Raw genomic sequence first — 14,542 nt, 5'->3', positions numbered from 1 at the left:
AAGTTGATTTTGGGTTCTGGGTGGCAGAAGGGGAACTCTCAAAGTGATTTTTTTGTGCTCCAAAAAATTAGGGAAATTCTTCTCTAGTATACATATTGAGTAATAAAATCCTTAGAGTTGATCCCAGATTTCCAAAATAATTTCCATTTCTTCATTTTTTTCCCAGCCTGATTGGGGAAGGCACATATTTTAAATAGTATTTTGCCTCCCTCTCCCTTATTGTTATTGATTTTCATGAATGCACAATTTGAAACACAGCTTTTCATGTATATATATGTATGAAATCTCATGTAGACATTCTTGGCAAACTGAGGATTACGTAGTTAAAGAAACAATTTCTAATCTATACATAATGATTAGTTCCTGCAATTGGCAAATTGACATCAATACATTATCAAAAAAGTTGGATGTCTGAATCTGATTTTCACCAAGAATCATTAAATAAAATTCAGAAATTAAACTGTGTAACTATCTAAAATTGTGAAATCACATATAAAATTACAGTCTTGTCACATTAAGACAGAAAATTCAAGTCTAGAAGTACACAGAACAGTACTGTTGGTGAAAAATTTCTAGAACTAGCCAGATCCGGATCAGTGTAATACAGAAAATAAATTGTCATGCCATTTATCTTGAATTTCCAGAAGCAGAAAACACACAAAATTAAGATTGTATTAAAAGAGTTGAGCTGGTTCTGTTTACACCAGAACTGACCTCCAGCAGAGCAAGTCTCTACATACACCACCAGTTTGTCCACTGGCAGTCTCTAAAAAGACACTAAAGAAACTGCTCCAAGACGTTTGAAATATTTCCATTTCTAACCTATGTAGATGCTGTTTTTAAAGATTTAATGTCACAGTCTTTATCTGATCTGAATCACCTAAAATCAGTTTGCAGCATCCATAGAACTGGCCTGTTGATGTAAAGATATACAACCAGCTTTCCGTTAGTTGTTTTTCCCTTAGATTTTTAAATTGATGAAATTTTCCTTCACCACAACATGGCTTTATTTTTGGGGTGGGCTTTTTATCTCTTGTCCTTAACATTGCTAATATGCTGTTGAATGCCTCATCTGACTCTCATAATGGATTGTGTTTTCTCCAGTTGGCAAACCCCATAAGTGTGGATACTGCGGTCGCAGTTACAAGCAGCGCAGCTCTTTGGAAGAACATAAAGAACGCTGCCATAACTACCTTCAAACCATGAATCTCTCGAGTAGCATCTACCCAGGTAATAAAAGTGTCCATTTGGGGAATACTGCTGTCCTGTCATAAATGCAGAGAAAGGAGTGCAAAAGAATCAGTAGTACCATTTGTGACAACTTTTGCTTTGGAGAGTCATACTCATTCCCCATATATATGATACTGTGTCTGGATTTATTTTTTTTTTGATAAACATTTGGCTGGTTTTTCTCTTTTTCTGGCTCCAATGTAAAGCTAAAGTACAATTCAAACGTAGCAAAACACTTGCAAGTCCTGGAAAACATCAGTTTGTCATCTCAAGACAATATGGCTGTGCCTTCTTTTGGAGGCCTATATTACAATACACTTGTGAATGTATTTTTAATAAAGACTTAATTCAGGTTTTCTAGATAGGACTGCAGAATCTTCTGCACTTCACATCTCCTCCCCTTCCCAGGTATGGCTCAAAGGGCTTATTTGACCCCTGGGATCAACTCATCTAACAAAGGTGATCTGGCTTTGATCCCACTCTGCCGGAGCAGAGGACATAAAGCCAGAGATATTTAATTTAGGCAGTTTGATTTGAGACAGTCCAGAATGGCTAATAATTTATTGACAGCCTTCTTCCCAAGCTTCCTTTTAAAAGAAAACTGGGGGGAGGTAAGGACCTGTGTTGAGACTAGTGTAATGATGAAGGTAAAGTCCATTTCTTAGACAACATTAAAAAAACCCCAATGCCCAGAAGGAGAGCAAGCAGGTCTTGGGGCTTGGGTTATATTTTTTTTAACAAAGATCCAAAAGATCTTTATGGGATTGATCACAGTAACTAGCCTTACAAAGTCCTCGTGCATGTGCAGTTTTAGATGGAGGAGATCCAGCTTCTCTGGTGGAGTTTAAACCCAGCCATTAAGTTCCATTTCCTGCATACCTTCTTAATCCTGTCAATATATGTTATTTAGTTTGTCAAGTGACAAAAATGAAAAGTTCACTCTGCCCTCTTTGCAATGATGCTTCGTTTAATATTTTATATCTGTACAGAACCTGAATATGTTTTTACATGCTATCAAATAATGTAAAGTATATGCACATAATGATAGCAGTGAATACAACTGAGATGCTTCTGCAGACAGCGTGTTAGAGCAGCTCACCTTCTAATTTTATCGAGGGGCTGCAGAATATATGAATAGAAAACCTCAATGCAATAATATGCAGTAAGCAGCAATACTTATTTCTCAAAGAGGTGATAGGATTTAGAAGCAAATATTCTGGTTTGAGATTGCAGTCTTCAGTGTCTGGTACATGGATTTAAGTACCTATACACTGAATTTGAAAATCTGTGCAAATGACTAGCTGAACTACTACGAAAGTCTTAGTAAGATGAAACTGATGTCAGGAATCATAAACTTTAGTAAGAAATAAAACAGTTTTAGTGACTGACCCTTTTTTTATATCAAATCCTGACAGGAGAGCTTGCACTAGCTTACAACTAAATATCTAATAACTCAGTGGGATAAAAACTTTAGGAACTTATTAATGCTTTGAAAGAATCACTTCTTCTTGTGTATACATTAATATATATCTATTTCTTCTTGTATATTTTCCTTATATTCTTGTATATTCCATATTTGACATAATAGGACTGCTTTTGCAAATTAGAAAAAAAAATAACTAAAGGGTTCAAACCTCATATTCAGCCAAAGACTTCACTCTTAAAGAAATGTAGTCCTCAGTTAACAAATCAATTCTATACATTTTTAAAAATGAAACTTTCCTGCATTTGTCCTAGTATTTTGCATGATGAAAATTTAGAAAAAAAACAGTTGAGAATGAGTGGATGTCCAGCGAATTTTACTGTATTCTATGATAGATCTAGAAAAACAAGTAGCTATAGTATCACCGTTCTTAAACTATTTCAAGGTGTGATGTGGATCTATTAGAGCCACTATTGAGACCCGTTTTTCCCCAGCCTCAAAAAATGTTGGTGCAAAAATATCTGCTAGAGCACCTGATTTGACATTCTGCCACAGCAAGATTGCTTTTTACAGCATTTTTAAAATACTTTTTGCAGTATACGAAGAAAAAAAGTCAGTAGAAAGAACCTAAACTTGTAGAAGCTTTCCATCATCTTCTAAATCTAACAAATGTAATTGAGAAAGAATTTTAATAAGGGAAAGATAGAGCTAAAGGGAGTAAGAAGAGGGAAAAGAGATTGTACTTACATTTTAACTTTTCTCTCTTTAAGAGAAAGAAATATAACACAGAATTGGAACCTGACAAATTTAATGCCAAAATTCTTATTTTAGAGGACTATAATCTCACTGCCCATATGAAGTTCTTCTCCTAGAGATATTACCTGGAGTTTTGCGTTTGAGTTGAGTGGAAGTGTGCTGAAGTCTTACCAGGCTTAAATAAAACAGCAGGAGAAGTAGTTTATGACATTTTTAAAGCGTCGATTGCAGTTCTTCAGTCACTGGGAGTTTTGGTTTGAAAAGATAAAATGATTTTTTTTTCAGTTCACAGACACCAAATTATAGATAGTTATTCATTTGGCAGCAAATTTCAGAGAGTTTCATCTGCAAGTTCTGGTGATTAGTACGTTATTCAATTTGTCCTCTTTTTTAATAACAGTTTTAGAAGTTTGAAAGTTTGACTATTGAATACATGACTCACCCTCTCTTGAACCTATTAGAAAAGGAATGTTATTATATCCTAAACAGATATTTCTTGATCATTTAAACTTTTAACTAAATATTCGGTCCCTTGTGTGCCTGTTAAATGTCTGCTTTAAAAGATTCTCTGTAAGTCCCTTCCTGAGGTGGTACCTGGAAGCCTTGGTCAGCACCAGATGCTGGTGTGTGCATGTTCAATGGTGGCTATATACCATAAATAGCCTTTATTTTTCTGCACCTTCATGACTAAATTCATCTCATTTCCTGCATTCGTCACAGTCTTTACTGTATTATGGGGCTGGACCATAATTCCATGAAACTCCATGTAACTGCCATTGGCACTGGCATTTTCATTGTCTCTATCACTGTCACGGCAGTATGAGCTGCTGTAGCAGTGACTCAAGAGCAGTTTTTGTACTCCTCAGTTTGGTTGCAGGGTGCTGTTGAATAGGACACTTCACCTGCTCCTCACAGTTATCCATCAGACCTGATTTCATAGATTTCAGGAACAACAAAATTTTCACAATCATCATTTTATGACTGTAGTGTATTGTCAGAATAACAACGGATCGCAACGATCTGTTCTCAGCTATTGAGAAACACCCAGGTACCAGAGTAATGGGTCCTGTGAACCAGTAAATCCAGTGAGAAAACAGATTCTCAGCAGGCACAGAAGGAAAAATGTAGCAGAGTAGGGCACTTTATTGAAACAGCTCAAAGAATCAAAGTCATATTTTGTGTCTTCCTTCAACAGCAACTCAAAAGTCCAGGAAAAATGTCGATATCCTAGTAGAAGATAAAAGTAAAGTTAACACCTTTTTTTCCATTGACAAACAAACAAAAACCCCCAAACCCCACAAACAAAAAACTCACCAGCAAAACAGTTGTGCTGTGATCTCAGTGCATTCACCTTCCTCTTAAATGCCGGAAGTCAGAAATACTTTCCATACCTTTTTCACAGTGGTTGTTTTGACAGTGCATTTTCATACAACCCTTTTGTTTCTGCAGGAAAGTACTGAAGTAAAATGTACTGAAAGTGAAATAGTCTCCTTTTCCTAGAGCCTCACAGTTAAGCTCCTAATTCTACAGAGTCCCAGCAGCAGCAGGAGGTTGGGAAACAGGTTTGAGTATTGGAATACAGTGTTCCTACTGAAGGTGTGATTTTATCAATTAAAATCATTAAAATCTAAAATAGCATCAAGGAAGTATTGAAATATTTGATGCAGGATAAAAGGGGCTGGAGACAAGGGTTGGTGTAGCTTGCAAGTACATCTTCCACTGCTGGAGTTGATAAGTTTATCAATTTTTCCTGCTGAGGAAGCAATTATCATACAGGGGGTTCACTGGGAGAGGTGCAGAAGGACATTGCGGGGGGTTTCAGTGGGAGAGTGGAAAGATGAACTGCTTTGTGTCCAGGATAAAGTTAGGACCTCATTTATTCACAGAAATGCAGAGTGCTGTAGAACAAGAGTAGAATGATTATGTGACATACAGGCAGAAACCTTGCAGTTGCTATCTCATCTTTGTGTCCTAAATGAGGAAAACATCAGCATGAACATAGATTAATCAGATTGAGGGAATTTGTTACCAAGAGTCAGAATTGTCCTGTGTCTCATATGCTGAACTCCTTTGTCCAGCTGCTTCAGAGCTAAAAGACATTGACTGACAAACAATAACCTAAGACAACAAACAGTTCCATTAAAATGGAACCTGCCTAACCCTTTTGATGTCATTTGATTTCAGTCATAAAAGACGAAAGTAACCAGAGTGAAATGGCTGAAGACCTGTGCAAGATAGGGTCAGAAAGAGCCCTCGTGCTGGATAGACTAGCAAGTAACGTCGCCAAACGTAAGAGCTCTATGCCTCAGAAATTTGTTGGTAAGAGTTAAACGTTTGCTGTCTCCTAAAAATAAAATAAAACAAAGCCCCCTAAAAATCACTTTCTAGCATTTTCACTTTTGTTTTATAATTTTACTTGTTTTACTAAATTAACAATATGTATCTCTATAGAAGCAGATACAGAAATGTGTTGGGGGAGAAAAAAAACCAACTAAATATCTCCAGCATAAATTTCTGCATGTATAATTTTTCACATTTGGAGATTCAAGTTTTTTTCTGCCTTTTTAAAAGCTTACAGATCAGATCATTAGAAAATCTGAACAGGTTCTTGAAGTTGCCTTAAGAACCTGAAGACAGGAATAGAAGTTTCCTGTTGGGATAACATTTGATCACACTTGCAGAGTTATTTTATTGAATTCTTGAATGACATTCAGATCTGGGCACATTGGTGTTTTTGAAAGCATTTGTGAATAGTTGAACATAGACTGGGTAATATTCTTCACCCTTTGATAAAATCTGTTTATTTTTACAGCCCAAACTGATATGTCTGAAAACAGTACCTAAATGAAAACTTTGTGTACATTCTACGAACGATGCAAAAACTTCATGCCCATTTACACGAAGCAGTTCTTGTCTTGACAATGAAAAATTTGACATTAAGCCTATAAAAATGAAGGCTACACATATTGTTCTGTTTAGTAGTCCTGTGCTAAGTAGGGATTACACCACTTTTGTGAGATCCACGGACAATATTTTGTCAGCTATGTAAGGTTAGTCTTCAAGAAATAAAAACATGGGAGATCAGAGGACAACATATACTCGCATCTAGTTAGGTTTTTTTTAATTCTCTGTACACTTAAAAAATATTCTATAGGAGACAATCAGATTAAAGTCTCTGAAACAAAATGCACATTAAGAAGGTCTTCAGTCAAAAGTCAAGACAAAAAAAGACCATTTTATGGGACAGAAAATGCAAATGTACTTTCTTCAAGAAGGACACAGGTGAATGGAAAATTAGTATTTACTACATGAGGAAAGCGGAGTTTCAGCTGTGTCAGAAGGTGCAACAAAAGGTTTTAAATTAAATTCCGAGGCTTTTTTCAAGTCCAAAGACAACAATTCTAGGAGGTAGTCAAAGATAAGAAATGTTCATTCTTATAAAAGGGCAAAAGTTTTAGTAGATAGATACCAAAAATATATCAACGATAACATATATGTAAGGCCAACCAGACTAGTTTAGACACTCTAGTAACTGTTTGCATTAGCCAACATACTAATTCAATGAAAGTTCTAGGTGCAGAGTGCAAAAATTTAAAAGATACTAACAAGTATACTATCTGCAATGTATCCTTGGGTGTGGATCAGCTATTTCATTTTGGACTGGCTCTTTTTCTCTGTTCACCCTGAGAAACACTAAAGAAAGCCAGTTTAACTGTGAGTTTTAGGAGGGCAGAGTTTCCTGACAGTGTTTCAGGGTGCAGTGTAGGAAGACAACTTACTGACAATAGATATTTATGGACATTTGCTAACCTTCAGAAGGAAAAATTTTCTAACAAGAAAATGCTCCAAAATCCTTTCCTTTCCAGTCTTCATCTGCTGCTTCATACAATAGAGAAATTCCTGATTAACACAAGGTTGGGCTGGCTGTTGAGGAGAGCTTTTGGGTACTAAAACATGTTTATTGCTCCTGTAGATTATCACGTCACCCCAATACCTGTGCTGAATTCCAGCAAGAAGGAGAAAATGGTGTCCTTCACATAAAGAGCATCTTCTGTTTCACTAGTTGATCTCAAGACTAAATTAATTACCTTTCAAAAATAAGATTGTTCGACAAATTCAGCCAGTTACCTGTAAAATTCTCTCTGTATTCCAAACCACCAAAAAATGGGCCATCCAAACCAGAGAGTGACAACTGCATGAAAGGTTGACATGTGATTATAATGTTCAAAAGAATAGGCAGCCAAGAGAAGGATTAAAAAATACTAAGAGAAAAGGTGCACACATGCACTGAGTGCATTTTTGACTGTTTAAGTACCTGTAGCTCAATCCTGAGCAGTGCAAACCTTGAAGTGCATCAAACCATTAGCAGTTTAATTTACTTATGCTCTAATAACCACAGAAATGAGCTATTATTTTTAATGAGTGCAAGTATTATGGCATTGCCCAGATATCAAAATGGTGCCTGCCTACCCTAACTTTGTGTCTGTTTCAGACACTTTGCTTGGAAAAAAAAAATTCTGAATACTTGATCCTCTCAGCACAACTACCAACAAGCTATGCTACATAAAGCAAATACTACCAAAGAAACAGATATTAAAATCATGCTTTCTGAATGCCCAAGATTTTGTTTATAATGAAGACCAGACCCATTTTTCAGTGATGGGCAGTGCCCATGGAATATGAATGATTTTGGCTTCATCTTTTCCTCCTTGAATAAAGTGTATACATTTATGTTAGGAGAGCTTTTCTGTATTTAATTCAAGAGTCTTTTACAATGCCTATTTGGAATCTTAGGCAACTCTGCCTGAAAAGTATAGCATTATAAAGGATAAATCTGGAATTAAAAAAGAATGCAGCCCAAATTGGCAGAATGATTGGGAAAGAAACCAAGAGGAACTGGAAGCTTGTGTAGCACGGCAGCTAGAAAGTCTCTGTACCCTACATACCCGATAGGAACTTATGCAATGCTCAGGGTTTTATTTCTCTGCTTGCAGAGCATGGAGCTGGTATGAAACCATATCTTGTGGGAAATGTAGACCACAGGACTTCCTACACTTTAGCCCCCATCATTGCAGAAATGTAGTGCTAGAGAGTTTTTGGTCTCTTCACTGACTTTGAATGGTCAATCTGAGTAGAAACTCAGTGGAACATTGTTGATAAATTAATGTGCAGATCTTCTGGTAAAATTTCCATGCTTCTGTTAGTATTTCATTTGACAAATAGGACTTTCCAAGACCTACCAGTAAATTCCATGGGGATTGGGAAATGGTGACAGAACTTCACAGAGATGTTTTTGGCTTTTAGTGTTTCCCAAGATCTGAAGAGCTAGAAAATCCATCCAGACTATCAACAATATGTTATTGGTAGAACTTGGGAGCCTGTGAAAGTCTTTCACCTCTTTACATTTGCATGAATTTATTAAGGGCCTGGTAAAAACTTTGGTGGTTTATACTGTTAGAGAAGTTTGCTCAAGTTCATATAGTCAGCATCTGTGCATTTAAATAGTTTTTTCCACTCCTAGCTTTTGCCTTCTATGTTTTGCTATCTGTCCAGTTATTTGGGGGTAAATTGTAGTGAAACTCAATGTTCAATGCTGGGATATCCAGCTAAATATACATTAGTGCAGTCTGATTAAAAAAAAAAAAAAAGATTTATCCCTCACCTTTGGTATCCCATCAGAATCAAAGTTACCAGTAACAAGTAACCTTGCTCCAGATAGGGCTTTCTACCTTGTAGAAAAAACACGATCCAACTACAAACGCACCTAAATCTTTTCCGTAATTCTTGGTTACTCCTGTACCAACAAGATTTTAACACAAAATATTTAGGAACACGGGTAGTTTCTGGTAATGTAAGGCATGTCTAACATGCCTTATGGTAGGTGTGTGGGGATGGTAGCAATATAACAAATAAAGTTTTTATTGATTTTACTCCAAAACGAGAAATATATGACCACATTACTGATGTGGTTATTTCTAAGAAACTGAAGGTCTGAAACTAAACCATATAATTTCCAGTCTAAGAATGTCATATGTTAGGTAAAAATATTGAAAATTTGCTTCATGTTCTGAAGCATCAGGCCAGGCTCACTGTGGCTGTGTGGTTTCACCAGCCACAAGGGCAGTGCCTCTGCTCCCTGTAGGAGGCAGATGAGAGACACCAGTGAGAAAGGAGAAAGACATGGCAAAGCAGTAGATATGTAGCTCCCATGAATCCCTGTATAATTATTTCCAGAATTTCTTTCATCCATTTGCTTTTCCAAAGCCCTCAAATTATTTTGCGTGCTAAAAACAACTGCCAACCCACCACTTTTCTGAGCAGTCGTATTAGAACTGTGAATACCTTAGGTGGATTTCAGAGGTGGATTCGGTCAACTCTCTTCTTCCCTGTTTTATTAATCTATAGTGTTCATTTCCTTAACCATGTAGAAATCAGCCCTCTAACTCCTCACTGTTTCTCACTGCAGGTGACAAATGTTTGCCCGATCTTCCATACGACGCCAGCATCAACTACGAGAAGGAGAACGAACTCATGCAGACGCACGTGATTGACCAGGCCATCAACAACGCCATCAGTTACCTGGGAGCAGAGTCCCTGCGTCCCCTCGTCCAGACACCGCCGGGTGGCTCTGAGGTGGTGCCCGTCATCAGCCCCATGTATCAGCTCCACAAACCTCTCGGGGACAGTCAGATTCGCTCCAACCTCCCTCAGGACAACGCAGTGGAAAACTTGTTGCTGCTTTCCAAAACCAAGTCGGTCTCCTCTGAACGAGATGTCTCTCCCAGCAACAGCTGCCAAGACTCAACAGATACAGAGAGCAATAATGAGGAGCGCAGTGGTTTGATCTACCTGACAAACCACATAGGTGCTCATGCAAGAAATGGCATCTCTATAAAAGAAGAAAACAGGCAGTATGATGTCCTGAGAGCAGGTACTGACAATTCCCAGGATGCTTTCAAAGTGATCAGCAGCAATGGGGAGCAAGTAAGGGTTTACAAGTGTGAACATTGTCGAGTCCTTTTCTTGGATCATGTGATGTACACGATCCATATGGGCTGCCATGGGTTCCGTGATCCTTTTGAATGCAACATGTGTGGCTACCACAGCCAGGACAGGTACGAATTCTCTTCCCACATAACTCGAGGGGAGCACCGTTTCCACATGGGTTAAAACACTGGCACAGATCGAGCCTCAACAGCTGCGTTACTGGAGCTGCACGAGTCATGACAGCAACAAAAAGCAGCTGGACAGTGAAAGTTACAAGAGAATCAGAGTTTCAGCAATGTTCTCCCACAAGAACAGGGATTTCATTTTGGTAGCATGCATTGTAACTCAGTTTTCTAAAATGAGTTTTTACTGAAAATGTTTGATCACCAAAAACCTTTAGTAATGTAAGTAGGAGCTTTTGTAGTCACATAGCTGAAATCCCTTCCCTGAACTGATGCTTGTTGCAAGGCCCCCCTTGCCAGAACTCTTAACCACACACAGGATGCTCCACATGACGAGGACACAGCAGGCAGCAGTGGCCAGGCTTTCTCTCTTAACACCCTGAGCTTGGGGCTCTTCTACCAGATGTTTGTCTTTTTGATTTCTAGTGTTATTTGACTCTTTTGAGAAGATTGAACTCAACTAAAGGTGGAGGGACCCATCTCAGATGACTTCATGGACAGCTGGGGTGAGATGGGACCCACCCACCGTGCCTAGAAGGTTCTAAGTTGCTTTGGTGGTAAGAAGTAGAACATTTCCACCTGCAAGGGTGCTACTGGTATTGACATCATAACATGCCTTGTTTGTGTCACTAGACAGGTGAGTAGGAATACAAAAGATAGAAGAAATACCCTTGTAATATACTCTGTGAGGCATGAATTGAGTTTAAAGTATAGAAAAAGGGTATTGTTGACTCATCTTTGAATAAATATTTTCTCGTCCTATTCAATAAACCCCCACTTTTTGTTAAGCAACCCCTCATTTCTCTGCATATAAAAGTTACAATGTAATTCATTTTTATTTCTCTTTAAAGTTTTAGTTATTTAGAAAAGTATGATGTACAGTTGAGAGAGTTGATAGGGATATGTGTGGGAAGTCTCCTTAAGCACATTTTTCATCTTCTTAAATTGTTTGGAAAATATCCAAATGTCCCTCTCTTAGATATAAAAAAAAATCCCATGTTGCTTGCACAGAAGATGTCCCCTTGCAGATTTTGTGGCTCTACTCATAAGTGTTGCACTTGATTTTTTTTAAAGCACTGAGATGAATTAAAACTAGCCAGTCAAAATTTGCAGCCATCTTCTTTTTTCCTGGCATTTGCCATTTAATGAGGGACCAGGCCCACAAAGGTGTGGAGAGCCTTTACTTCCTATCCAACCAGTCATTTCACTAAGTGCTTTGAGTTACTTTTATTTCAGTGGAACCAATCTTAAGATACAAAAAATGTTACTTTTTGCAGAATGGAGACCAGAGGCTGCAACACTGCAGAGTGCAGAAGAGTCCACCAAAATCTTTCTCCATGGTGGGTTCTGCTGCAGGTACTGTAGCTTCAGTTAGAATCAAAACTTTGATGACAAATAGATTTTAACTCCAAACACATCTGATGAAAAACCTCTTTTTAAAAACTTCTACTTAGCTTCCTCTTCCAAATATTTCCTTTCTCTCCCTGAACACCCTCATGCTTTAAGACTAGGCAAAAATAAAATATTTGCAGCAGTATAAAAATCAGTCATTGGTGCTGCAATATTTCCTGGGCAACATTCACAAAAATAACCCATCTTATTAACTTAATGTATAAATATTTCCACCCTGCATAAGGAATGGATATTTTGCAGTAAACATGAACACCCAACAAGACTAGCACTCTTGTCCTACATTTACACATTTTCCATTCACAAGTGCACGCAAGAATGTGTATTTACTATAAAACAGATTCGATGGGACCATGAGCTGCCTGTACCTGGGCCAGTGTGGCTTGAGAGTACATTTGCAGCTATATTTGATAAACATTTCCTATATACACATACTATTACAGGCATGCCGAGTTCCTTCTGCTTTCACTTTTGCAGGTGTAGGACAGGAGCAACAACACTGAAGCTGAGGAAGGACACTGATGACAAAATGAATCACAAATGTGTGCTTATACTACCCCAAGCCTCGGCTGTTCATGCCAGTTGTGAGGCACTTGCTCCACTGGACACGTGGGCACAGCAGTGTTTCTACACTGAACATGCAGGAGAGCCTGGCAATGAGGTGGCTTTGTCACCAGAGGTGAATGCTTGTGCCCACAGCCTGGTGCATACATCCACAGAAGGAAAAACACATTACTAGTACATGTTATCCCCCAGAAATGAGCAGCCTGAACTGCAGACCCAAAGGTGATCACCTCAATTCCCACATTAGAACTCGGTTGTCTTAAGGGACTTTATTGGTGCCCTCTACTCCTGCTTTGTAAATCAGCAGAGAATTTATTGCTTGTTACCTTCCAGCCCAAGAGGCTGCACGAGAGGTGAGCATGAGGAACCCGTGGCCACTTTCATGCCCCAGCCATGGTCTTGTCATCAATGCCTGCTACACATTCAGCTTCAAGACAGACTGTACCTGGCAACAAGGAGTTACCAAATATTTTGTATAGGAATGATCTGAAGAGAACTTTCCAGAGGGTAATTTACATGGATGAATTTTTACCTTTCTTTAAGAACAGTTGGAATGGGTTCATTTTTCATAGTTGGTAGGGATACATTCAGCTGTTCTTACCCCTCTCCAGTTTTGATTGATGCCAGAAAAGAGGGGACAAAGTAATTTCTAAGCCCTGCTGCAATGTCCTGTGTGAGATCAGACATTGGCTGAAACATTCTGCTTTTATTGCTCTTAGACCTCCTTCCTGTTCTTCTTAGATTTAGGTCACTATATGTGCCATGTCACCATTTTTTCCACCCTTCATTTGAAGACTCCCCCAGCTGTACAGAGGAGGGGGACAGCAACAGCTCACTCAGGTGGTTTTTTTCTTTGCTTTTACCAAAACCCGACACAAATAAAGCCACGTTCTTGAACCGTGTAAACAAGCACAGCTCCAGAAGAGTTCAAGTGTGCCTCAAACACAGCTTTGGAAGGTGATTTCTGATTCCTGGGTAGGTTTGCCACCTTCCCCACATCTCTGTGCACACACACACGTGTCTGAGTCCCTGTGTCTCTCCTCGTGGCGACATGCACATGCCCTCTCTGCGGCTTTGTGTATCATTAATATTTTATATACATTTGTATGTGTATATATATCTAAAATGGTTTGTATGATGATGCACTGTCACTCACAGTAGGTTTGTTTTCTGGCTCTGGAGTTTTCTTATTTATACTATAACAGAATATGTTGATGTTGTATAATAAACAGTACAGTAGTATAAGTATATTAAGACACAGTGTATCAGGGCATAGTCTAAAGGCGGAGCGAATGGCATTTTCTGTTCACTAAAGGGCTTTATAGGTTTGGTTTTTTCCAGTGCTTTTCTCTTTTGCACAAAAACATCTTCAATTTGTTTAGAAAGAAGTGGTTCAGTAATTTTATTTATGAACATATGCAAGGATGGCATGAAAATAGGATGTTGTGTCTGTGTACATTGAAACAAACTGTGCCCTCAGAAAAGTTTAGTATAATCTTCTTTTTTCTCTTTTTTTGCTATGGTGCAATACCCTGATACAGCTTAGTTGATAATTAAAAGGAGTAAATATGTGAGTGGTTTTAAGTTTATATCTGTTTTAAAAAAATAAAAAATAATTGCTTCCCATTCCTTCCCCAGGCACTGCCTTTTCTAATAGGTGTAATGTATTTACACCTTTTTTTTTTTTGCTGTGGTTTTATATTGTAACTTCACTTTCTTTGAGAATATTGTATTTAAAAAAAAAAAAAAAGACAATTTCATAAAAATTGGAGATGTTATTAAATTATGTCTGCAAACTGAGATGTATCTTTTGAGACAAGAGAACAAGATAAAAACCCCAAGCCCCAGAACATTTTTGTCTCTCTCCTGGTGGGTGAAGGAGGCTTTGGGCACAGCCGGAGGCTCTGTGTCTGTGCCTGTGTGGGAGGGGACACAGAGCAAGGTGAGGGGCAGGGAGACAGGGCCCCGTGAGGAGTCCCTGCACCAGGGA

General features: G+C 38.3%; 1 protein-coding gene across 7 annotated transcripts in view; it reads left to right on the top strand.

Moving 5' to 3' along the window:
• Positions 1–14,178, top strand: part of IKZF1 (IKAROS family zinc finger 1) — a 69,468-nt gene extending 55,290 nt beyond the window's left edge. For 4 of the 7 annotated variants that reach the window (XM_063399387.1, XM_063399410.1, XM_063399395.1 and 1 more), the window contains 3 exons: positions 1,105–1,230; positions 5,594–5,728; positions 9,876–14,178. In XM_063399387.1, coding sequence (XP_063255457.1) covers positions 1,105–1,230; positions 5,594–5,728; positions 9,876–10,579 — 965 coding nt within the window. In that variant the 3' untranslated portion in view covers positions 10,580–14,178. The remainder of the gene's footprint in view (positions 1–1,104; positions 1,231–5,593; positions 5,729–9,875) is intronic. The other 3 variants (XM_063399419.1, XM_063399402.1, XM_063399398.1) reach the window with 1 other exon arrangement.
• Positions 14,179–14,542: the final 364 nt, after the last annotated feature.

This window comes from Prinia subflava, chromosome 1, assembly GCF_021018805.1.
Source record: "Prinia subflava isolate CZ2003 ecotype Zambia chromosome 1, Cam_Psub_1.2, whole genome shotgun sequence".
NCBI classification, from domain to species: domain Eukaryota; kingdom Metazoa; phylum Chordata; class Aves; order Passeriformes; family Cisticolidae; genus Prinia; species Prinia subflava.
Note: the sequence above shows the minus strand (reverse complement) of the source record. Positions and strands in the feature narration are given on the sequence as shown.